Source organism: Gekko japonicus, unplaced genomic scaffold (assembly GCF_001447785.1).
Source record: "Gekko japonicus isolate JY-2015 unplaced genomic scaffold, Gekko_japonicus_V1.1 scaffold1526, whole genome shotgun sequence".
Lineage (NCBI taxonomy): Eukaryota > Metazoa > Chordata > Lepidosauria > Squamata > Gekkonidae > Gekko > Gekko japonicus.
In genome coordinates this window covers 347,355-373,514 of record NW_015171549.1, presented here as the reverse complement: position 1 = coordinate 373,514, position 26,160 = coordinate 347,355, and the positions used below count along the sequence as shown (strand labels likewise).

Genomic DNA, 26,160 nt, shown 5'->3' with positions numbered 1-26,160 from the left:
TGCCTCCTGATGCCGTGGAGAAAGCCAGAGCCCTGATGGGGCAAGGAGGGCTACCTATCTGGCTGTCCCACTGATACTCAGTTGCACCTCTTAGCTGCTCAACTAGAAAATACTGGGCATTTATATATCTGGTATTGGAAAGTCTGTAATTTGGCAGTTTGAGACCCGAGTGCCGTGTGACGGAGTGAGGTCCCGTCTCTGGCCCCAGCTCCTGCCAACTTAGCAGTTCGAAAGCAAGAAAATGCAAGTAGATAAATAGGTACCGCTTTGGTGGGAAGGTAACAGCGTTCCGTGTGCCTTGGCGTTTCATCATGCCGGCCACATGGCCATGGAGAAGTCTTCGGACAGTGCTGGCTCTTCAGCTTGGAAACTGAGATGAGCACTGCCCCCAAGAGTCGGATTCGACTGGCTTTCGAGCAAGGGAAACCTTTACCTTTACTTTATTTTCTCACTTGGTTTTCTAGACAGAAAGCACAAATACTGGACTATCCAAGTGAAAACCAGATAGCCGGCAACTCTAGGATCCCAAGGAGAACAGGAATTTAGATTCCGGTTAGCCGAACATCTATTTTGGATAAACAATTGGAAAATGTTATTAAAGTTAGAATTATTACACATATAGAAGAACAAGGCCGGCTGAAGAAGAACTGATTTGGTTTCTACAAAGTAGCATCCTGCTTCACTGACATTTTGGAGTTTTTCTTTTTAAGGTTAACAAACGTGTGGACAAGGGTGATTCAGTAGACATGGTTTACTTGGGACTTCCAAAAACACGTAACCAAGTCCCTCATCAAAGGCGCCTGATTAAACCTAGCAGTCATGGGATAAAGGGAGGAGACTTCTTGTGGTTTAGAAGCCGTATAAGTGACAGGAAGTGGAGAGGAGGAGCAAATGGGCAGTTCTTGTAATGGAGGGAGATAAGTCGAATGTTGGCGTTATTTAATTTGTTTCTTAATTATCTGGAATTTTTTTAGGGGGGGGGGAGAAGTTAAGTGACCAAGTCTGTGGCTGAGACCAGATTGCAAAGGCTCTTCTTATAGTCTTTGGTGCAGAACACTGATTGATCAGAGTTACCTTTTCACTGATCTGCCCAGTAGCTGCCACACACCTTTGCTTTCAGCTGGGATGATTTACTTGTCTGTGGGGCAGGGCAGGACAGTTATATGCTGAAGGAGAAGGGACAAGCTAAAGCCACAAGTTCTCAGGACACCCACTGCGGTCACGGGGTTGCAAGAGAGATCCCACTTAGGGCCATCACCAGTCAATTGCCTAAAAATAAGCTATCTCCTTCCTATCTAAAAACAGTAAAGATGTTTTATTCAGCTTTACATCAATAGGCTTTTATGGCTGTACCAACCAAGTAGCAGGCACTTCCATTTAGGAAGTATCTACACACAGTCCACGGGGTTTCTTAAATTTAAACTAGGCCCTTTCTGGTGATCTGGCTTGATGTGCTTCCTCAGCTTGCTCATCTGCTCCCTGCAACAGCCACAAGGAGTCAGTAAAGCACCCTTAGAACACGAGGGAGCATCTCCAGGCTTTTAGCATCTGTGTCATCAAATGGAAAAATTGGTGTGTGTGTGTGTGTGTGGGGGGTGTTACTTATTTGTGGATCTAGATGGTTTTATTCCAGGTTGCATTTCGGCTGAGGAATTACCATACCCCCCCCCCCCACACACACACATTGCAGTTATAATATCCTGATGTTGAGAATACAGGGTTGCCACTTGGTTTGTTTTTCACTGACGGGGTCCCCCTTGAACAATGGCAACCTCCAGGAGAAATCCGCAGGGAGTCTGGGGGCGGGGTGGGGCAAAGGGCAACAATGGCAACATCACATCCGGGTCCGTGCATGAAGGAGCGCCCTAGAAACTCTTTGGTAAAAGCAGCCACCATCAGTGTTCTCCTCCAGAGGTGGGAGGGGCAGCAGCAGGAGAGAGCCCGCCCAAAGACCAGGACCACCCCCACCCCCACTCCCTTCTGAGAAATGCTTCCCCTGCTGATCTGTGTCAGGTTTTGCGCAACTGGTAGAGAAGTGCCTCTGAGGCAACCCTATTCCCTGCCTGGGAACCCAGAGGGCAGGGAGAGGCCCTCCCATCAGTCAAGGGAGCCTCCTTCGGTGGGTGCCGGAGAGAGGGCCTCATCACTGGCATCAGCCCCACGATTATGAAACAGCCTCCCCAGGGAGGTGCACCGTCAGGAGGCAGCTGAAGACGGGTTTTATTTAGGACAGCATTGGGTTAAGTTTCCTAGCAGTCCCAAGTTGCAAATTTAAGTTTTGGTTTTTATATTTTTAATGCATTTTATGTGTGCTATAAGGGCCTTGAGCTCATTAAGGAAGAAAGGCAGCTAATACATGTTTTAAATAAATAAATAAATAAATAGACTATTTGAAACCGAATATTGCATTTCCCCAGCTGCAGTCAGCCATATGAAATATGCCTGCTGTGCATGCTCCCAAGGTTGCCAACTTCCTGCTAAGCATAGGGGATCCCCCCCCCCCGGCTCTTGTTTCCTGCCACCACTTGAAGAAGTGGCAGGAAAAACAACATGAAAATCACTGTTGAGGCAAACCTGGAAGGGATGCTTCACCTCTCTAGGAATCACCAGAAACTCTATGGTTTCACCAGTAAGTATGCACTTTCAGTCAAGAAATACCTCTAATCTATGCTTTTGCTCTCTGCCTTGACAGCCAGTCTGGTGTAGTGGTTAAGAGCAGCGGACTCTAATCTGGACAGCTGGGTTTGATTTCCCTCTCCTTCTCCACATGCAGCCAGGTGGGTGACCTTGGGTCAGTCACAGTTTCTCTCAGAGCTCTCTCAGCCCCGCCTACCTCACAGGGTGTCTGTTGTGGGGAGGGAAAGGAGACTGTAAGCTGCTCTGGGACTCCGAGGGAAGGGTGGGGTATAAATCAAGTCTCCTCCTCCTCCTCTTTCTTCTTCCCTTGAAGAGTTAATAAGCCCCAGTGGGTCGGAGCATAACTTGCCATGCGGCCCTTGGCCAGGGGCTGCCTTGAAGAGGGAAGGGTTTGGGGAAGGGCCTCCGTGGGGCAGAAGGCCCCCCCCCCCCACTCTTCCCCAAAGCTGCCACAGCCGGTCCCGTCGTCTGGGGATCAGTGGCAATTCTGGGGGAGCCCCGAGCCCCACCTGGAGGCTGGCGACCCTTCTTAGGCGGGAGCAGGTTCCCTCCCCCCAAGGTGAGGAGATGGGGGGTCAGGTATGGATAAAGCGGTCGGAGCCCAGTCTGTCCGTGGCCTTTGGGGACCTCTTTGCTTCCCCCCGGCCGGCCGGCTTCTCTCCCTCCCGGGCTGTTCTGCCCTGTGGGCTGGCAGCCTTCCCTGCCTTGCCTCCTCCCTGCTGGCGGCAGGCTGGCCTTCCCTCGTCCGCTCTGCCTACGCCCTTCTTGCCTCATGGGTGGCCACACAGCAGGGCACGGCCGGACTGGGGGTGGGGGGTTGCTGTGGGCCCTCCCCGGCCAAGCCCCCCGAAACCAGGGCAGCCAGTCCGTGCCGTTGCTCGCTTCAGGGCTGAAGGGGGAGGGGGGAAGTAGTGATCTCTGGAGGGGACGCCCCACCCCCACATCTTCCCCTTCCTGTGCAGAGGTGTTTTTGAGCTCTTGGGCAGCGGTGGGGGGTGGGGGGTGGGGGCGGCGGCATGTGTTTGTTTTTGCCTTCCCCCCTCCAGTTTCTCTGCATTTCATAGTGCAGCTCAGTCACTGACGCCATCTGGGGGCATTCTACTAGATTTGTCTCCCATATTACAAGCATCAGTGATGTGCTACACTTTGCTTGTGCCTTAAAAAAACAAACCCCAAAACCTACTTGCTTCATACTAAGAGTGCCTGAACAATATGGGACACTCTTTCAGCCGCTCTGAGGCGTGAGGGCAAAAGTGCCTTGCCCCAGCAGGCCGTCTGTTCTCCCAGGGGCCTTTGCTGTACAGATCCAGGTCTGAGGAGAAGGCTGTGAGGTCGCAGCCCCCTTTCCCAGCACTGCGGGCCTGTCGGTCCACCTCTGCTCCCCTCCCCCCCTGCCCCAAGTCTCAGGGGAGTCTCCACGGATCCCACCAGGCTCCACTCCTGCCCTGCCCCACGTGGGTGGTCGAGCCCCCTCCCCACCCTCTCCCTTACCGGCTGCACAGAGTCCAGGAGTTTGGTGAGCTGGTAGAAACGGCGAGAACAGGACGTGGGATTCTTCCTCTTGCAAGCGATGATACGATCTAGTTCCTTGATGTAGTTCATCCGAAGTTCATCAAAGAATTTCTGATTCTTCAGGCCGTCCACTGGAACTGGAACAGAAAGAAAGAGGGAACAGCAATAAATGGAGAAGCAGAAAGCAGCGGAGCCTGAGCACACCATAAAGAGGAGCACGGGTGGCTGCTGCCTTCCATCACGGCCAGCAAGAGAACCATCGCTGGCTCCAGCCTTACATCCAAACATAATTCTCAGGACTGCAGAACTCCTTGTTTTGGGTGATAATAATTTATCAGAGTCTGAATTTATCAGAGACCGCAGCTGCCGTGTCGGATCAGCCCCATTTCCCACCTCTCTTTCTCCCCCTCTCAAACGCACGGGGCGGAAGAGTGCTGCTTACTAATACTGAAGAGGAGCAGAGCTTTCATGCAGAGAAATTCCTGGGGAGTGATCTGAAGCCACCCAAACTCTTGAGACAGGTGCCGCATCCTGACACACTGGCTGTACATTCTGGATTTGTGCATCCGGTACCTGGGGTGGGGTGGGGTGGAGAAGATGGGGAGACAAAAGCAGATGTCATCAGGAAAGTGAAAAAGGTAACAATTTATCACACGCATCTTTCTTTCTTTGAAATATAGATTCAGGTGGGGCAGCCGTGTTGGTCTGAGGCAGCAGAACAAAGGATGAGTCCAGTCAGGCACCTTTAAAACTTAATTTTGGGTATAAGCTTCCGTGTGCATGCACACCTTTGTTGGTCTTAACGGGGCCCCTGGACTCAAACTTTGTCCACTTTATTTGGAAGAGAAAGTCCCCCCCCAGCTGCATTCCGCCCTGCCAGCTGCTGGCCCTTCCTGTGTTCCAGTCTTCATGGCGATCTGTCCTGGCAACAAGAGAGGAGAACCATTCCAAAGGGTCAGGTTACGGATGCTCACATGGCATGCTGAGGTCCCCTTGACCTCCCCGTTTTCTCCAAAAAGCAATCACTCCCAAGAATGTGCAATATTTAAACAAGTCCATGACAACATCCCATGTGAGTCATCCGAAGAGGCAGGCAGATTGCAGCCTATTGATCCCTTCGATGGCGGCTGTCCCGGCCTTTAGCGGGTCACAAGAGGGTCACCAGTGGAGGGGGAAGGAAGGATTGATGCTGCTTTGCTGACCTGCCACTCTGAGAAATCACTATCATCAGGTTGCTGGCACCCAGGAACTTCTCTGGTTCAAGCTACAATTTAGCCCTGCTGCTGCTTTCATTGCTCGCTGAGCTGTGAGCCTATTTCCTATGCAATTTCCCTCTCTAAAGTAAGTGTGGAAGTGCCTCAAACCTATGGAAGATTCAGAGAAATTGGCAATGAGTGTGAATATCCTAAGAAAGTGGATTTATCTATTTGATGCACCTTTTGAGTGAGTGGGGATCAAGGAGACCCAGGTTCAAATCCTCATTTTGTCATGGAAGCTTGCTGGGTGACCTTGGGCCAGTCACACACTCTCAGCCTACCGTGCCTCACAATTCCTAGGAAGGCAGGCCACGACTTATCCATTCATTTCGTCTTATTTATATCCCGCTGTCCCCCGCTAGCGGGCTCAAAGTGGGTCACAAAAGTTCGTTTCACAGAAAAAACAATATTAAAACATACAATTTAAATCCTGTTTAAAACCAGTTCAGAATGAGATGGCAGGCCGGTCTGTGGAAGTCCAGAGTGCCTCCTAGGGTTGCCAGCTCTGGGCTGGAAAATACCTGGAGACTTTGGGGGTGGTTCTGCTAGAGGGCAGGGTTTGGGGAGGGGCCCCAGCATGGCCCAGTGCCACAGAGCCCACCCTTCAAAGCAGCTGTTTTCTCCAGGGGAGCTGATCTCTGTCAGCTGGAGATCAGTTGTGAAAGCAGGAGGTCTCCAGGCTACACCTGGAGGCTGGCAACCCTAGAGCCTCCTGTGTGGTCAATAAGGCATCCAATTCACTAGAAGATGCTGTGCAGGTCTCTTTAGCGTTGCAGGGCCATTAAATAGGGCAGTACAATCAGGGGAGACTGAGACGGTTGGACGTCTGCCACCTCGGCCAAAGGCCTGGTGGAACACAGCTCCATTGCACAGGCCTGTGGAACTGTAATAGATCCCACAGAGCCCCGATCTCAGGTGGGAGCCTGTTCCACCAGGCCCTGGCCCTGGTCGAGGCTAGGCAGATGTCTTTTGGGCTGGGGACTACCAGAAGGTGTTGATCTGCAGAGTGCAGGGCTCTCCAGGGCACATATAGGGAGAGACGGTCCCGTAGGTATGTTGGTTCCTGGCCGCATAGGACTTTGAAGGTTAATATGAAAACCTTGAACTGGATCAGGTACTCAATTGGCAGCCGGTGCAATTGGCGCAGCACCAGCTGAATGTGTGCCTGCCAGCAGTTTCTCGGTCAGATTCAAGGGCAGCCCTGCATAGAGCAAGTTACAGTAATCCAGCCTGGAAGTGACCATTGCATGGGTCACTGTAGCCAAGTCCAGGGGGAGAGGTAGGGAACCAGTTGCCTGACCAGCCAAAGATGATAAAAGGCTGACCTGGCAACGTTGGTGACCTGGGCCTCCATGGGAAGTGAGGGATCCAGAATCACCACTAGGCTTTTCACCCTCAGCGCTGGCATCAATGGCGGCCCACTCAGGGTTGGAAGCCGGAATCCCAATCCTACCCTCCCAGGCTCAAGTACAGGACCTCCGTCTTTGCTGGGGTTAATTTCAGCCGACTCTGCTGTAATCATCCAGCCACTGCCTCCAGAGCCCTGTCCACAATATCTGGGGCAGAGTCCAGCTGGCCGTCCATCAACAGATAAAGCTGGATATCATCAGCATACTAGTGACAACCCAGCCCAAACCCCCATATAGATGTTAAGCAACACAGGTGAGAGGATCGCCCTCTGTGGCGCACCGCATTCCAGCAGGTACTGCGAAGAGATCCTCTCCCCAAGGGCCACCCTCTGTTCCTGATCATGGGGAAAGGAGGAAAGCCACTGTAAGGCATTCCCTGTATCCCTGCGTTGGTGAGACAGTGGGTCAGGAGATCATAATCAACCATGTTGAAAGCTGATATCAGGTCAAGAAGTCACAGCAGCACTGACCCGCCTCGATCCAGATGTCTCCGGAAGTCATCTGTGTGGGCAACCGGCTCTGTCTCCACCCCATGGCTAGAGTGGAAGCCGGACTGGAATGGATCCAGGATGGAGACACCATCCAGAAAAACCTGGAGCTGCTCAACCACTGCTCTCTCAACTACCTTACCCAGGAACAGAAGGTTTGATACTGGGCAGTAGTTGGTCAGGGCCGCAGGGTCCAACAATGTTTTTTTTCCCCAAGAGCAGTCACACTACTGCCTCTTTCAAGCCCGCTGGGAATATCCCAGAGGAAAGGGATAGATTGATTATATCCCCCAGGGGCACCCAGACACCATTTCTGCAGTCCTTAATCAGCCAAGGTGGGCAGGGGTCAAAGAGGAAAGTGGTTGGCTTCACTGCTGCCAGGATCTTGTCGACCTCCTCCTGGGACAGCCGGCTGAAATGGTCCAAGACTGGACCAAAGAGAGACAAGGGGCTTCCAGTTCCCTTACTGTATCAACTCTGGCCAGGAGGTCCTGGCGGAGGGACAAGACTGTCTGCAAAATAGCTCGCAAATGGCTCACAGCCAATTCCTTATCCCTTTGTTTGCCTTGTGGCAAGGAAGTCAGCAATGAAATTGTCCTAAATAATTGGGCCGAGTGAGAGCTCGCAGATGCAATGGAGGCCGCATGGAAATCCGTCTCAGTGGTCTTCACTTCCATCTCATTGGCTTCCATAAATGTCCTATAAGATGTTCTAGTTGTCTCAGCTCTCGTTTCATCTTCCGTAGCTCCGGGATATACAATAGGGCTCGTTTGGCCTGAGAGCAGAGAGGGCACGGGGTGGGGGTGGGTGGGTGGGGGTTACGTTAATGGCTTCAGAAAGCCAGCTATGCCAGTCCTCCACCAGCTCATCCAAAGAATCGCCGGGGGCATCAGATCCTGCAGAGCATTCTGGAACCTATTTGGGCCCATTAGTCCCTGTGGGCGAGGATAAATTCACTTGCTGCCTAAACATGAAGGGTTAGGAGTGCTCAGCCGGGCCTTCGGGGCAAAGTAGTCTGACCATGGCACCGCACCAGCAGCCTCCAGATCCCCATTCACCCCCATACCATAAATAGGACCCCGTGTGTGGCCTGCTTGATGTGTAGGAGGCATTACAAACTGGGAGAGTCCCAGTGCCGCCATGGATGACACCAGGTCCCTGGCCAGAGAGGAGGCTGCATCATCAGCACGGACGGTGAAGCCCCCCAGGACCAACAACCTGGGGTATTCCAGGGCCCAGCCTGATACACCCTCCAAGAAGCCCAGCAGGGTATCTGCTGGTGTGTTAGGTGCTCAGTACACCAGCCAGAAAGCTAAACTTTCCTCAGCATCCCACACTAGACCAACACATTCAATGCCGGCAATTTTTGGTGCAGGGAGACTCCCAGATAAGCAACACCCCCCGCCCTTTAGTCTGGGACTGGTGAAGGACCAAAAAACCCTGGAGGGGGGTGGGAGTTGGTTCAGGGCAACAGTCTTGCCCTCCCTCACCCAGGTCTCAGTCACGCAGGCCAGGTCTACATTTTGCTCTGCAAGATACTCTTGCGGGACACAGGTCTTATTATTCATAGACTTGGCATTACACAACACTAGTGTCGGAGTTTGGTGTAGTAAGTTACAAGTTATTTCAGAGCTGTTCTCTCAGCAGTTCTTGAAAGAGCTCAGCCCCATCTATCTCACAGGGTATCTGTTGTGGGGAGGGGAAGGGAAAGGAGTTTGTAAGCCGCTCTGAGACGCTGAGTGAAGGGCAGGGCATAAATCCAATCTCTTCTTTTCTTCTTCTTCTTCTTCTTCTTCTTCTTCTTCTTCAGCCCCACAACCAACATCTCTCAGGATGGGTTGCGGGTGCACAAGAGGCAGGTCTGAACCTCCAATATACAACAATCACTAGCATTTCCCAACCTAATTCCCCTAACACCATCTCACTATTTCACCAACCACCTCCCACCCTCAAAGCCCAGCAAATCTCCGACCCTACTAATAAATACAATTCCAATTAAATTGATCAAATAAAATCCACTGTTCACATTACATTCTAGTTTATCAATTTAAAAAATTCATCATCCTAATTGATTTAATATAAATTAATCAAACACTCCTGATAGCAGGGATAAAACAAATCAATTAATTAAACCCTTCGGTAATCGGCAGGGGGATGGGGCAAATTTAATTATTTCTGTGGTTAGGTAAAAATTTTACTTATCTGGCCAATTGGCCGTTCATACAGCAGCGCACTCTCCACGTGGCGCTCTTTTCCTCTGCACCAGATAGAATGATTGAAGAGCTGCGGTCTGTCCAAGGATGTAGTAAAAGTTTCTAGGGGCTCCGGGTAAAGTCAAGAGGCCACAAAAGCTTCCTGAGATGTTCACATATGCTCAGAGTCACCCCGGACTGTCCACAACTGTGGGGGGGACTTGTCAATTTTGAATAATTCTCATTAGCCTGTAGAGAGCGGTCCTTCCTCCCAAGGTGATGGCAGGGAGCTCCAGATCCTCTTGCCCAGGGCCCAGCCAGTGCCAACAGCCACCTGGAGTCCATTGCAGGCCCAGCCAAGATCGAAGGTGGGCTCCCTGGCCAACAGCATGTCCAACAGGTCCCTTGCCTGCAGGCTGGTAGTGGCCAGCATCCGATACCTATGCGAGGGCCAGCTGGAGTCAGCATCGGCAGCCGGCCTCTCAGCGGGAAGAGCAGCGGCAGCTGGGGCCAGGACAACTCGAAGACTGAAGGTGGGTCAGGGAATAACTACATCCCCGCCTCCTAGCACAGTGCCCACAATCCCCCCCAAACAGCAGCGTCACCGGAAATAAACGTGGTGTGCCTACATCACCCAGAAGTGATGTAGGCATGTTGGAGATGTTGAGGGCAATTCTCTGGTTTTGGGTAAAACTCCACAGTTTGAGGCTGATTTTGCCACAGAGTTTTGCCCAAAAACCAGAGTATTGCCCCCACTGTCACCGGCATGCCTATGTAACTTCAGGCACGTCATGCGACGTCACTTCCAGCTCCCGGAATGTCCCCCCCACCCCCCACCCTCCACCAGCATTTCCAATGAACCTGGCAACCCTAACTTGTGTGTCGCTCGCGGGACTCTGAAACAATAAAAATGTGGTGCCTGTTGCTGTTTGTATGCCAATTCCTGACAACTAATGCGAATGTCTGAAAATGCAGCCATAATCTGGTGAATATTCACAAAATGGCTATTGCAAACAAGACTGCCAACTGGGACTGTCAGGCATGAAAGCTGAAGAGAACCTCCATGTGCAGGCACCAGGCCCTGGGGGCAGGGAGTGGACACCCCCCCCACCCCCTTCTGCTTGGGAACTGCTCAATGGGTGATTAGTCTGATAAAACACATCTGTTGTTGGGATCGTCATTTTCAGGTTGGGAAATTCTTGGCGGTTTGGGGGCGGAGCCTGGAGCAGTGGTGTTTGGGACTTCAGCAGCTTAGAATCATAGAGACTCATAGCTTATAATGTCACAGAGTCCACTCCAGGGGAACTGATCTCTGCTGTCTGGAGATCACTTGTAATTCTGTGAGGTCTCCAGGCCTTACCTGGAGGTTGGCCATTCTAGTTCTGATTTTTTTTGCCATCAAGTCTTGGGTGACTTATGACAACCCTGTGGGTTTTTCAAGGCAAGAGATGTTCACAGGTGGCTTGCCATTGCCTGCCTCCGCGTTGCAACCCTAGACTTCCCTGGGGGTCCCCCATCCACCTTCTAACTAGGGCTGACTCTCCTTAGGGTTTCCCAGGTCCGGGCTCTGATTTTCTTCCTAGCCCAATAATGCCCGGCATTCTGGCTGGAATGGCTGCTTTCCGACCTCTGCTGGAAACTCTGCCCGCAAGGGCCAAGCCGCTCAGTGTCAGGGACAGGTCCTGCCTCACTGCAGTTTTGTCCCCAGGTACTTTCCTTTTGCTCATAGGAGACAAACAGCACTAATTCGCTTCCATGGGAGAAAATGCAGGTGTTCCCCCATTGACAGCATCCGGGCCAGGGCTTGTTCTGATCCTCACCTCTGCCAACCCACGCCTGGAGAATCGAGCCTCCCCACATCTACATAGCCCCATCCTGGAGTCTATTTCCTGGTTACTTATGGATTCTTGGAAGTTAACGTTCCTAGAGAAAGGCTGCGTTTTCTCTGCTTGCAGTCATCGGCAACAGGAATGAGGGGAGTGTTTTTGGCTGAGGTTTCTTTCAGAGAAGGTTGCCGAGCAAGCCTTCTGTTAGCAAAGTACCTGCCCCTGTCATGTCCCCACTCCCGACGCTAATCGTAACGAGGGCTTCTCACTGCTCTTCCAGGATTTGGGCCCATCCCCTAACTGGCAGCCCGCCAGCTCTTGCCACATGCCAGCACCACTCGGGAGACGCATGCTGTTTCTGCTTGTGAAACTGCTGGAAGCAGCCACAGGTGATACTCTAAGCATGCCCATCCAAAGTGTGCACGTGAAGGAGAGGGGGGGGGAGAGAGAGTGTCATGGGAATTAGCACTGGTCACAAAGCAATTCTCAGAAAGGCCTCAGGGGACATAAAATGGGGCTGCTCCCTCCTTCTTCCTAAGAGGTGTAATAAAAACGCTATTCTGGGTTTGGGCTGCTAATGCTGAACTCAGAGCGAGGGTCCTCCCACGGAGGCTGGATGGGTACTTCTCTTGTCCATTTGTCACAGATCACTGGCTACTGGCAGGCAGCCAAGGACCCCTCGCCTGCTGCCTGTGAGGCCTCAGCTCCACGCGGGTTTCGGTGAGGAAAAAGCACCAGAATGTGAGATTTCCTGCAGTATTGCTGGGCACCGAAGCTGTCTTGTGAATCTCCTCGCCAACCAAATAGTTCATGAGACTGTTAACGATCAGATCTTGGAAATGGCTGGTTCTTAAACGGTATCTTGCATACTGAAACAGAAGCTTTTAAAAAATCTTCACAAGCAACGGGATCTCCAGCGGCCCATCAGAAGGCCTGGAGAGCAAGAGCCCCCGCCGGCTCCGCCAAGGGGTTTCAGAAAGCGGGAGGGGCCAGGGGGGCTTCTGATTGGCTACTGGAGAGCTGCTGGGCTGCGTTGGTTTTTAGAAGTTGCTCCAGCAGCAGCTGCCGCCACCACAGGCACAAGGATCCAAACTGCGTGCAGGAAGGTAAGCTGTGCGTATTCAAGAAAAATATTTTTAGACCATATAGATCCAGGTGGGTCGCCCTGTTAGTCTGCAGCAACAGAACAAAGCCTGAGTCCAGACTGGACGCCTTTAAGACCAACCAAGTTTTATTCTGGATATGAGCTTTTGTGTGCAGGCCTCTCCCAATGTGTTTTGCTCTCTCTAGTAGTCCCAGAGGGAGCAAAACATGTGTGGAAAAGGAGGGGGACCCAAAGCAATAGGTACAAACGAGCAACCAAAATGACACTGCTGAAGAAGAGCCCTCCGTCCGAAAGGTGGCTCCGGGCTCAGACTTCGTTGTAAACAACATGTCCATGTTAGCCCTGACCTGGATGGCCCAGGTTAGCCTGACCTCGTCAGATCTCAGCAGCTAAGCCGGGTCGGCCCCGGCCAGTCCTCGGATCATGGGAGACCACCGAGGACGCAGGCCAGGGCACACCCACCTCTGAACGTCCGTCCCCGGCCTCGGAAGCCCTGCAGGGTTGATGGCCCTTTCCACCCCACCACCACCCCACGTCCATTTCGAAAGGCCTCCTGTTAAGCAGGGCTTCTTCCTGCCTGAAACACTGGAGGGTCAGTATTACGGTTATTTCTCTCCTCCCTGGCATTGTGTGGTGGTGCTACAGTTGTGCCCTCCACCCTGGTCAGAATCCCAAAAGTGCCCACGGGCTCGAAAGATTGGGCACCCCTGTTCTACTGAGTTCACACACTCCAATGCATCTTGACTGGTATTTGGAGTTTTGTTCTTGCTGTGGTTGACAGTTCAAATCCTGCTGCAACCTGCTCCCAGGAGATTCAAAGCGCCGGCATCGGAAGGGCGCGTAAGAGATAAATGGGAAGGATGCTTTGTCTACGAAAGGTCTCCAGATCAATCCCCAGCATCTCCAATGGAAAGGATTTCAGGCAGTCGGTATCGGGAAAGCTTTTGCCCTGCCTGAGACCCTGAAGAGCAGGAACTGGACTAGAGGATGATTCTGCCTAACGTGGTCCCACATGTCCGTAGTTGCAACGTGAAGGGACATATGAAGGGGCAGCCACAGACAGAGCCTCACTTCACTGCTCCTCATCCATGCAAGCTGTTCACAAGCAGCTGGGGACAATCAAAGCCAACGAGCAACGGGATCCTGAGGAGCGTCCCCACAAGCACCAGTCAGTCACCATCATGCAAGCGCTCGCTTCTGAGGGCAAAGAACTGGAGCAGGCTTCCATCCCAGAGGAAAGACTGAAAGAGTTCCTGCTGTCACTCAGGGGCCCCTTAAGAGACAATGATGACACATACTCCCACCCACCTTACATCCCATTCAATCCCAGGCAGACATCTGCAATGAAAGCTAGAACTTACTCGTTGAAGACCAAATCTGGAGCAAAGTACAGCATCCGGGAGTTCACGTTGGTGAATGATCTCCATCCCATGGCGAAAATCATCAGGCCCATCCAGGAGTACTGAATGATTGCCATTTGGTCATCCACATGCAGGTTACGGAATCCTAGAGCAAGGAAATGAACAATGGAAGGTCAGCAGAGCATCTCAGCACTTGCTGTGTTAAGAGGGCACGTGTGCTTCATGCATAGCATCCAGGCATCTCCACGTGGAAGAAACTGTTGGATATTGTATTGCAAGAGGATCTGGGAGGGAAAGGGTTAAGAGAACTCTCTCATTCAGGTCCACTTGGCCCCACCCTCCTCTCATTGGTTAGATGTTGAGCCTCTTTGGCCACTGATTGCCTTCTGTTTCATATATAAGACCTCTCTTCTCTCACTTACCGGGACTTGGAGCTAGTTAACCTTTTTAAAGTTAATCTGTTCTCAATAAGTTAAAATGTACCTACATGAACATGTCACGTAAGATGTGCTTCTATTTTTGTAAGTAAAAATTTCTTTCTCTAGTTACCATTGGAGTCCAATCATATTTGTAATTTGTTTGAACAGCATTTCCCCCATAACTCAGAAACATGGAGGATCAGGGATACTGCAAAGAACTCCCGTGCTTCCAAATCAAACTTTTTTTTTTTACATTTAACCCAGAATAATTCAGAATCTTAGATTAAGCTTAATGTTTAAAAAGGACTTAAAGTCTTTGATTAGCAGATCCCCTTGTATTTTTGAATCTTTTAAAATTCTCCAGCTGCATAGGGGATGAGCTTTCGTGAGTCACTGCTCACTTCTTCAGATACGGCTAGAATGTGAGTCCTTCTGTCCTATATATTGGAAAGTGGAGCGATTTCACACTCAGCAAAAAACACTATTCACATAATTGGTTATTTTGAGTTTCTTGTTACTTAGTTAGGGTTGCCAACTGCCAGGTGGTGGCTGGAAAGCTTTTGCTATTACAACAGATCTCAAGGTGATAGACTTGAACATAAGTGTGACTCTCACTAAATACGAAGACCCAACAATCAGGAGCAAAACAGACAAAGCTCTAGGAGGCCCTGTTTAGACAATCACAAACGAATGCTTTGCAGGGGTAGAAGAAAAGGAAGACATTCATGTCATTCAATGTCACTGAGCCTGAAAGAAATCATAAGCAAGCCCCACATCCTGTGGCCACACTCTCAAGAGCCCAGGCTCATACTTCCGAGCAAGGGCTGTGATTTCTCTGTAATGGGGCTAGGACAGGGATGTATAAATTGAGTATGCTATTGATTGTTATTGTGTCATTGTGCCATTGATTGTTATTCCCCATTTAATTATAGATTATTGATTAATTTGACAAATGAATTAGTCGTACTGAATGCCCTACATTGAAGTTTGATTAATTAATTAGTTTGTCATTTCTAATTTACAAATTAATTAACAGAAGGTTATCTGGGGCCTATAGTAAAATTGCCATAGACCAGCTCAGCCATTACTTATTGAAACTACTGATGTGCTGAGGGGTGAATGGGAGGGGGCGGGCAGGAAACAAAGAAGACATAAATAAAAATAAGTAAATAAATAGGCTTTTTGGCTACCGGATTTAATTAAGTGGGCGTGAAATAAAACTGATAGTGATATTGTAGCTTATGTCAAATTTGTATTTAATTTCAGAAACCGCCGATCGAGTTGATAATATTGTTGTGTTGCACATGCTGGTTAGCCAAGCACCACAAATCGGTCTGTGGTTTTACGAAGACCATCAAAATGGTGATGATGGGTCAGGGTATTCCAGTGCTCATGTGGAGGGGAAAGTATAGCGGTGGGGCCAGGTGGATCATGAAGGGAAGGCGACAGAGAAAAAGAGAAGCTCAGCCACCTTCCAGCCTGCGCCCCATCCCAAAGGTGGCAGTCAGTGGGGCTAGGAGAAATGCCCCCTCTCCGTCACTGGTGCCGTGCAATGCCAGGTCCATAAACAATAAGACCGCGGTCCTGCAGGACTTTCTCTTGGAGCAAAATGTGGACCTGGTGTGCATGACGGAGACCTGGGTACGAGAAGGGGAGACCGTAGAAATCTCCCAACTGGCTCCACCTGGGTACTCCATCCTCCACCAATCACAGACTACGAGGTGGGGGAGGAGTGGCTCTGTTCATCCGGGAGGCTTACTCCTTCAGGGCACTCCCGCCATTGAGGCTCACAGGCATAGAGTGGGAAGCTGGGGAGAGTTTGGCTATTTGGTTAGTGTACTGATCACCCAATGCACCAGCCGACAGCCTGTCATCAATGCTCCCTCTAAGCTGTGGAGTCTTGTGAGCAAAGATTCTACCTTGCGAGCTACTGGTATTAAAGTTGTGAGTGCGGGATTTGGCTACTGCATACATTAGTTTGCTCTGGAGCCATCTTTCCTGAGCTAAGACCAGGGGTCATTTCCTGCAGGAGCACACAGGAGTGGAGCTCTGGCAGTAAAGAGCCCAGGAGGTGGGCACATGCAACAAGTCCCACCCCCTGCTCCCAGCAGCCCTCAGTCAGAGCAAGAAGCAGGCAGGTAAGTTGCAGAGCCCCCCCTGGCCCAAAACAGTCCAGTGGCACCTTTAGGACCAAGTTTTAATCATGTACAAGCTCTTCCTCGTCTGTGAGGACAGATCTGCACGTCCCCCCCCCCCATAGCTAGCAATCCAAAACAGTCCAGTGGATCCTGAGTGGTGAGTGTTGCCCTCTGACACACTTCCGGTGATGTTAGGGTGTGTGGCACATGCAAATGAGTTATGCTAATGAGTTATACTAATGAGCTCCTGCACCTCTTTTTCTATGAAATGACCCCTGGCTAAGAAACAATGTGTGAGCCAGAAGGTAAAAAAATGTGAGCTAGCTCGCACTAACTCAGCTTAGAGGGAACACTGCTTGTCATCCCTGGTTGAGGCCGTGTCCGACTGGGCATTGGAGTTCCCTAGACTGATTGTCCTGGGTGACTTCAATGTCCATGCCGATGATGCAGCCTCTCCAATGGTGGTGGACTTGGTGTCATCCATGGTGGCACTGGGACTCTCCAATATGTAACAGCCCCCACGCACAGAGCCGGTCACATGCTTGATTTGATCTTTGTGGCGGGGGTTACAGTGCTATGGCAGTTCCATAGTCGGACCACCATGCCCCTGAAGGGCCACGTGAATGTGGCACCCCAACCCTGTTTGGACGGTGAGCGCATTTTAGCTCGCCCGCGGAGCCAAATGGACCCTCAGCAACTTCAGATGGCTCTATGGGATCCTATACTCCCTGGTGACCCGCTAGATGAGTTAGTCGAGGACTGGCATGGCGAACTCTCGACTGCCATCGACGAGATTGCTCCCCAACGCCCTCTGCGCCCTCGCTCCAAGCTGGCTCCTTGATTCACCAAGGGGCTGTGGCTGATGAAATGAGAGCTCAGATGACTAGAGAGATGGTGGCGGTGCGCTTGCGACGAAGCAACAAGAGCATCCTATAGGACATTTATGAGATCCTATGAGATGACAGTCAAAGTCGTAAAGAGAGAATTCTATGCTAGCTCACGCCTGGCACAATTGTTTAGAACTTTTTCGGTCATTAACAGAGCTGCCTCAGGGCAGACCAAATGCTAGGGAACTGGTTATCAGCTGTGAGGCTTCTGCGAGCTATTTTGCAGATAAAGTCTTCCTGCTCCGCCGCAATCTCCCCGCCACAGTTGAGACAGTGAGTGAACCCGAGGCCCCATGTACGTCTTCTAGTTCCATTCTGGATTATTTAAGTCCACTCAGCCTTGAGGAAGTCGACAGATTGCTCTCAACAGTACGCCCAACTATGTGCAGCTGTCATGATCCGTGCTGTGCTACCAGAGGCCTACTAGGCCCAGAGAGCCTGGCTAGCAGTAGGTGAGGCTGGGCCTACAACTCCCAGAAGCCCCTGGGAGGTTTTGGAGCCAAAATTGACCAACAGGAAAAGAGGAGGACTGGGAATAAAAGTTCTGGAGCAGCAGGAAGAGCTGTTCTTTCTTCCAGAGGGCAGAGCCAGAAAGAAGGCTGCTGCAGGGGAAAAACCCTCATCCTGAGGGAGGGGTGAGTAGTGTAAGGCCACTAGGGACAGTATATTTAGACGCGTTAGGGCATTTGATTTCTCTTCTTTTCACCCACTTACTGCACCTTGTTGTTTTACCTCCTATAAAATAAACCTTTTCCTTGTTTTACTCTGCCCGGTCCTCACGCCTGTTATTCAGCCTAAAGGGAGGTCTGAAGGTCTTGGGAGGGTGCTCTGGGCCTTCTTAAGGGAACCTAAATCCAGAGTGGTGGCAGCATCAGGTGACACCCCACCTGAGCCGTGACAGCAGCCTTGACCCGTGTCCTTCATAGCTCATAAAAGCTAGCCACGAGGGATTGCGAGGTGCTCTCAGGGATATTACCAACAGGTCCTTCACAGAGGGACAGTTCCCGAGGGCACTCAAGGAAGCGATGATCCACCCTCTCCTGAAAAAAACCATCCTTGGACCCAGCTGAATTGGCCAACTATTGGCTGGTCTCCAATTTGCCCTATTTGGGCAAATGACTTGAGACAGTGGCAGTGATTCAGTTGCAGAGCTTTATGGATGACACTTCCATGCTAGACACATTCCAGTCCAGCTTTCGGCCAGGCTATGGGACAGAGATGGCACTGATTGCCCTCACAGATGACTTCTGGAGGCACCTGGATCGAGGCGCCACGGCGGCACTGCTGTTGTTGGACCTGTCAGCGGTGTTCGACATGGTCGACCATCAGTTGCTGATCTACCACTTAGCCGACAATGGGATTCAGGGGCTTGCCCTACAATGGTTCATCTCCTTTCTCCAAGGTCGGGGACAGACAGTGGCGGTTGGGGAACAGACGTCCAAGAGGTACCCACTGGTGTGTGGGGTCCCTCAAGGGGCGGTGTTATCCCTGATGTTATTTAACATCTACATGCGCCCTCTCCCAGATTGCCCGGAGGCATAGGCTAGGGTGCCATCAATACGCCGATGACACCCAGCTATATCTGTTGTTGGGCGGTCAGTCCAACTCTACCGCAGATGACCTTGAGCGGGTGCTTCAGGACATGGCGGGCTGGCTTAGACTGAGCCAATTGAAATTGAATCCAACAAAGACGAAGGTCCTGTGCCTGAGTTGGAGCGGCTCAGGAGTAGGGATCCCATTACCGACCTTTGACGGGGTGCCTTTGGTGCCAGCGCCAAAGGTCAGGAGTTTGGGAGTGCTCCTGGATGCCTCTTTAACAATAGAGGCCCAAGTAGCAGCCACTGCCAAGTCAGCCTTTTACCATCTGCGGCTGATTAGGCAGTTGGTTCCCTTTCTTGAACACAATGACCTGGCAACAGTGATCCATGCTATGGTCACCTCGAGATTAGACTACTGCAACGCCCTCTACATGGGGCTGCCCTTGTCTCAAATCCGGAAGCTGCAACTGGTGCAAAATGCGGCAGCCAGGCTGCTGATGGGGCTTTCCATACGAGATCACATCCAGCCTGTGCTGAAGCCATTGCACTGGCTGCCAATAGCATACCGGATTCGTTTCAAGGTGCTGGTGATCTTTAAAGCCCTATATGGTTGGGGGCCTGCCTACCTGAGGGACCGCCTTTCCCCAGAGAGCACTGAGGTCAGGGACGCAAAATCGCCTGACTCTCCCTGGCCCCAAAGACGCCAGACTGGCCATCACGAGGTCCAGGGCCTTCTCAGTGGCGGCTCCACACTGGTGGAATGAGCTCCCGGAGGACATCAGGGCCCTGAGAAACCTTCTACAGTTCCGCAGGGCCTGTAAAACAAAGCCTTTCCACCGGGCCTTCGATTAGGAGCTGCCACTGATGAATGTACCATCATAAGTTGAATATGCCACGGCCCTAAGAAACCGAGAATTAAGATGAAAATACTTTGTGATGCCAAGGACAGAGGTGGACTACAGCTACCAAATCTCAGATTATATTATGAAGCGGTTTGTATGACCTGGTTGAAGCAATGGGTGAAATTAGAAAATGATAAGCTATTGGGGTTAGAAGGTCATGATTGTAGATTTGGTTGGCATGCATATTTATGGTATGACAAAACAAAAATGGATAGCTTTTTTAAGCATCATGTGGTAAGAAAAGCATTATTTGTGGTATGGATGAGATATAAAAAATATTTTGGTGATGTAAGGCCACTTTGGATTGTACCAGTGGAAGTGTTAACATCTTACTCAAGACGTAGAGACAAAGATTGGTTGCTGTATAAAGACATAATAAAAAAAGAGGGAACAGAATGGGTAATGAAAAAGCAGAATGAAATTGAATATGAATATGAATGGTTGAAATACATGCAGATCTCTGACCTTTTTAGGTCAGACAAAAGAAATTATGGTTTTAGAGAGGAAAAAAATGAAATGGAAAAGGTATGGGAGAGTGGAGGGGGAAAAGATATCTCTAAAATGTATAAAGTGTTGTTAAAATGGTATACAGAAGATGAGACTGTGAAAGAGCAAATGTTAAAATGGGCAATAAATATGAACAAGGAAATTGACATAGAAACCTGGGAATATTTGTGGAAAAATGCTATTAAGATATCACCCTGTACCAATGTTAGAGAGAATTGTTATAAAATGATGTATAGGTGGTATATGACCCCAAAGAAAATTGCAAATATGAACCAGAATATGTCAAATAAATGTTGGAAATGTAAAAAACATGAGGGCTCATTTTACCATATGTGGTGGACTTGTGAAAAAGCTACACTCTTTTGGACAAAAGTCCACAAAGAAATGCAAAAAATACTTAAGTGCTCTTTCAAGAAAGCGCCTGAAATTCTGCTTTTGGGATTAAAAATGGAAGAAGTTAACTCGACTAAAAGGACTTTATTCTGGTACCTTATTACAACAGCGAGGATGATTTATGCACAATTTTGGAAGACTGAGAAAGTACCAGAAATCGAAGACTGGATACAAAAAGTTCTGTTCATGGCAGAAATGGATAAAATTACAAAGAAGTTGAATAATCAAGAAGACAACGTGTTTTTTCAAGAATGGAATGACTTTAAAATATATCTGGAAAAGAACTGGGATGTAAAACAAAACTTAATATGTTTAGATCAATATTAAGTCAAATGATGTTATCTTGAGGTTGTATGATAACAAATGATGTGTTAATGATATAAAGAAATTTGTAAGAAGGGAGTGAAGCATTGCGGGAAGCCACTGGAGGGAGGAGAGGAAGGGAATGGGGTAAACAATGGACTGAATGATTTAATTTTATATGTTATGTTCCTAAGAAAATAATAAAAATTTGTTTACCGAATATGCCACGGCCCTGTTACAATGTCGGATGGTCTTTTCTAACTGGATCATGTACAGGAAACCACCGTTGTTTGCACTGTTTGTACTAGCACTTTATGTAATTGTTTGATTATGAATTTTATAGTATTTATTGATCTTATATTGTATTGTGACATGTGTAAGCCGCCTTGAGCCAGTTTGTACCGGCAAGGCGGGGTATAAACTGGAAGTAAATAAAATAAATCTTCTCCAGCCCCCAGGCCTGTAGGCCTCTGCATCCCAGGACAGAGGTGGGAAACCGAAGGCCTGCGGGCAGGAAGGCCTGAGCCCCACGAAATCTTTTCATCTGTCCCTCAAGCTATGCTATGAACTATTGAAAGAAGCTGAAGGACGTTCATGCTCCTGAAAAACTGTGGAACATCTGGAGAACCCTTAAGAATATCCCGGCGGGAGAGAGGGCCACATCTGGGTTTCCCATCACTTCCCAGAACTCCTGCCTGCTCACCAGCTCTTTCGGTTTCATCTGCCAGGAATGAAAGCAGATGCGGCCCTCAGGCTGGAAAAAACTGCCCACTCCTGTTCTATATGATCATTATTCCACTGGTTCTAAAATGATTGTTCATCTACTTTTAAGCTAAATGGTGTAACATTTTGTAACGTGACAGCTGAGGAACCTCAGCTGCTGCTTCTTGTCGTAGAAGCCGCCAGTTTCTCAAAGTGAGTGCCCATCCTGTGTTAAATGCTGAATCTGTGGTAATGGCCTATCATGACTCACATGACCATCACTTTTTGAGGACATGAAACTTGAGATTTCAGTTAAAAACATGGAATTCTGAACAGCAACTTCCTTTTTTTGAAGTTTTTAACTGAAATCTTGAGAACGTTTAGTAATGGCAGGATATGCCATCTGGGTTGCCAGCCTCCAGGTGGGGCCTGCAGATCTCCTGGAATTACAAGTGATCACCAGACTACAGAAATCAATGATCCTGGGGGGAAAGGCTGTCTCAGAGGACGGACTCTATGACATTATACCCCACCCTAATTAGGCTCCAACCCCAAATCTCCAGGAATGTCCTAATCTGGAGTTGTCAACCCAAATGCCAAAAGAACTGTTTTAGAGCCACCAGAGATGTGAAAGAGGGCACCGGATTTTCTATCCTCAGCCACCCCCAAGGACTCAGCAACTAAATATAATGGCTTGGTAGGGAAACACACGAGCAGATGCACCATAAAGTCTTCATAAACTGAGGCTCTGTGAGTGGAGTTTTAACTGGAAAAGGACCAAAATGTTATTTAGAGCATGAACATACACTTATAAAAGGCCTTTGTGGTTCATCCAACAAAGGCAATGTGTACAATAATTATCTCTGCCATAGTTTAATACAAGCTCATATTTCTGCTTCAGCATAAATGTGCACCAACACCCCCCCCCCAAATACTCAAATACATCCAATTAAACAACTGGATGCAGTTTCCAAAGGGTTCCATTTTTAGGAGTTTCTGAATGTGGATTTCAGGCTGGTAAGCCTGAGTTTCAACTTGCAGAAAAGAGAGATGCAAGATTAACACAGAAGGTTGCTTTGGAAGCATAAATATCAGAATATATTGTGATTTCTGGATTCTTGGCTTTTGAATTAGTGGCTTTGGATTTGATTTGGTGGTTTTCTTCCCCATACAAAAATGGGTTAGAAGAAGAAGTAGAACAAATGTGAAAACCTCCAGTGGCGGAGCAATCATCTGGCCAGAATGCTTCTCTTATAGGAAATTTAATGAGACCTGCTTCTTCTATTTCATTTACCTGCTGAAGTCAGTTCATTGAACCATTCATTCCCACCATCAGGGGATTATCGAAACTTCTCACCCATTTGGGAATGCAACAGAAAGACTGCTGTGTGATGAGGAGGCTTCTTCCTGCTGGCCCATCTCCTCTTCCTTCGCCCGTCTCCCCTTCCATTTTTGAAGCTAGCTGCGTCTTCAAAGTGGTCTCTGCCCTTCAGTCACCAGGCACTTCTGTGAGCCGACCTGTTTCCGTAGAGAGCAGCACTAAGAGATATCAGTGCTACGAACGTGGAATGGTTCTCCTTTCCCCGGCAGAGCAGCAGAGATCATTCAGTGAGGAATCCCATGTCGCTCCATTCTAAAGGTCGGCTTCTGAAATGAAACGGGGTTCCATCCACAGGCTGTGCAGGACGGATGGTGGGCACAGCAGTCCCTTTCTAACTGATTTCGGAGACTGCAGAAGGCGGCCTACTTGCTCCTGCAGCCCAACGTCCATAAATCTATCACCAGGCTGAAAATACCCACCTTGGGACTTCGTCCTTTTAACCTGCCAGTTTTTGTTCTGGGGAGAGTCAACGTCTTAAGCAATCCTTGGGGCCCCAACGAGAAGCCAGTCATCTCTCGAACCCTAACCCTCTTCTGCAACAAAGAGTTCCACATCTGAGGCAAACTGTGCTGGAAAAGGGATGCTTTCTTATATGCATTTGGTCTGCTCGGTGTTTCTTGTAAGTAAATTAATTCTCTTGATGATGGTGGTGGTGGTGGTAGAATATCAGTCGCCCTAATGCAGTGATGACTCGGTTAGGTCTCTTGCAGCTGCTCGTCTAGGGCCAACTCATGAGGTTATGAGAGAGACGAGACTCGGGCAAGGAGCCTCCTGACGGGAAGCGATCCCAGGCAGAGGGGAAAGGGCTCAGGAAAGCTGCCCAAGCTAGCACTGTTGGAGGAGAATTTCACAAAGTTCTAAACTGCGCCATGCTAATAAATCCATCCACTGCTCCATGAACAGGAGTCAGGTCCAGAGTCTGCTGAACTTGAGAGCCCCCAGCCTTCACCGGGGGACTTGCTCCTCTGCTCGGAGGACTCAGCGGGAGCCACGGGTGAGCCACAGCAGAGCAGAGCCCACTCTCAGCCTCCGGTTTCAGTGGCTGCTGCTTCTCTCTTTCCAATGGGTGGCTGAAAATGCCTTGGCTGCTCTGCTCAGAAGACTTGCTTAGAAGGACGCCCAGCGATACCAGTAGGACTTGGCACACGATGCCCATTTTAAACACAGTTTTCCCACCATAATTAAACGTTTCACCTCTATACTAATAACAAGTCCCTTTTTACTATCTATGCTCAGTAGGTATTAAATACCCAGCAGTCATTTGGCTTCCGGCAAGTACGCAATATGGTTCATCTCAGCAATGTATACTTCCAGCACATCCTTAACATCTTTGCATTTCAGACTTAAAGTTTACATGTATCATGTCTGCTGAGCAAATACTCCAAGCAGAAATGATGATCATCTTACCCCACCCAAATTAAGATAACTGCCCTTTACCTCATTGCTATGATAGATCAAAGAACTTAATATTCATATGCAAGTTGGTTCCATGTCCCAATCAGTGTGGGAGGAATGATTATATGTTTACAGTGATGAGACAGTTTTGGATAATGCTACAGGGTGCCAGTGTTCCCTCTAAGGTGAGTTAGTGTGAGCAAGCTCACAGTTTTTTAGCCTCCAGCTCACACATTTTTCTCTTAGCTCAGGAAGGATGGCTCCAGAGCAAACTGATTTATGCAGAAGCCAAATCGCTCGCTCACAGCTTTAATGCCAGGAGCTCACAAAGGAGAATTTTTACTCGCAAGACTCCACAACCTAGAGGGAGCATTGCAGGGTGCTTGCAGCCTCCGTGGATTTTTCTAAAGTGGGTTAATGGAAGCTGGCCAGGTGACCCCGGGCCCCATCACAATCGTTCAGCCTGGCCTACCTGACATGGCTGTTTTGAGGAAAGGATGGAGGAGGGGAGACCAGTGGGCAAAGCTGTTTTGGGTCCTGATTAGGGAGAAAAGGAGATTTACAAATAAAACAAAATGTTGCACGTTTCCTGGTTCAGGCTGGTCCACCGATGCTTCTCTACTGGTGTCTATTAGGAGGGGGCCTTTGCCATCCTCGCCAAAGGTGGCACGATGACAACGGAGCAGCTCAGCAGCAATAAGAGGCGGCGGTGGCAGCGACGGCAGCGGCAGCGGAGCCTGGAATGCAGGTGGGCGAACCTTTGCCTGGCTAGAGTCCCAGTGAAAGGCCTCCCCCTCCCCCTCCCCCCACATGACCCTGAACCAAAAGGTTCTCATTCAGCTTGTCGGGAAGGCAAACTGGGTCCTGGTGCTGAGAGCTTCACAGGGTTGCCGACTGTGGGTGGAGAGATTCCTGGGGCTCTAGGGGTGGAGCCTGGGCAGGGTGGGTTTGGGGAGGGACCTCAGTGGGGGATAATGGTTTTTAGACCACCACCCTCCAAAGCGGCCATTTTCTCCAAGGGAACTGACCTCTGTAGCCTGGGGAGCAGCGGTAATTCCAGAAGACCTCCAGGCCCCACCTGGAGGTTGTCAACCCTACTTGCCTGCTATGCTCCACGCTAGGGTTGCCAGGCCTGGGCCGGGAAATGCCTGGATACTTTGGGGGTGGAGCCGGGAGAGGGCGGGGTTGGGGGAGGGGAGGGGCCTCCGCAGGGGGTCCAATGCCACAGAAGAAGAGGCCACCCTCCAAAGCAGCCGATCTCTGCCAGCTGGGGATCAGCGGTGAAAGTGGGAGGCTGGAAAACCTCATCCAAGCTGACTTGATCTGGGCCTTGCCTCAAGCAGACAAGGCATCATGTGGACTCTGTCCCGAGTTTGCCAAAGGAGGTGATAGGACTCTACCACTGCAGGCCGTACAGGGCAGTGTGTGCAGCCTAGTTTTTGAATGTTTCCCCACATAAGGATGCCCCGTTCTCCGCAGCCCTTTCCCAGACGTAGCAGCAGGAAGCTTTTTAGATGGGGGAACATCAGGAAATATGAATACTTCCCTTGTACGTGAAGCAGTCTGGAACCCACCTTAAGCCTAGGTTGTTATATATAAGGTGACAGAATGCATGGTGGTGTTTCCAAAAGCTCTGGCACATCAAAGACCCCTCTGAGAGGGAGGGAGGGAGGGAGGGAGAGGGAGAGGGAGAGGGAGAGGGAGAGTTGGAATAATTAACTGCAGTTCCTCCTTCCCTGCATGTTTGACAGGTGTGTGTGTGTGAGAGAGAGAGAGAGAGAGAGTCTACCCCGTCCTGCTCCCTGCTGT

General features: G+C 49.9%; 1 protein-coding gene across 1 annotated transcript in view; it reads right to left on the bottom strand.

Annotated features, from left to right (window-relative positions):
• Window positions 1-26,160, bottom strand: part of AR (androgen receptor) — a 164,589-nt gene that overhangs the window by 9,570 nt on the left and 128,859 nt on the right. Inside the window, exons 5-7 of the mRNA XM_015419688.1 lie at window positions 13,787-13,931; window positions 4,592-4,722; window positions 4,129-4,286 (exon numbers count right to left, since the gene is read on the bottom strand). Of these exons, the coding sequence (XP_015275174.1) occupies window positions 4,129-4,286; window positions 4,592-4,722; window positions 13,787-13,931 (434 nt within the window). The remainder of the gene's footprint in view (window positions 1-4,128; window positions 4,287-4,591; window positions 4,723-13,786; window positions 13,932-26,160) is intronic.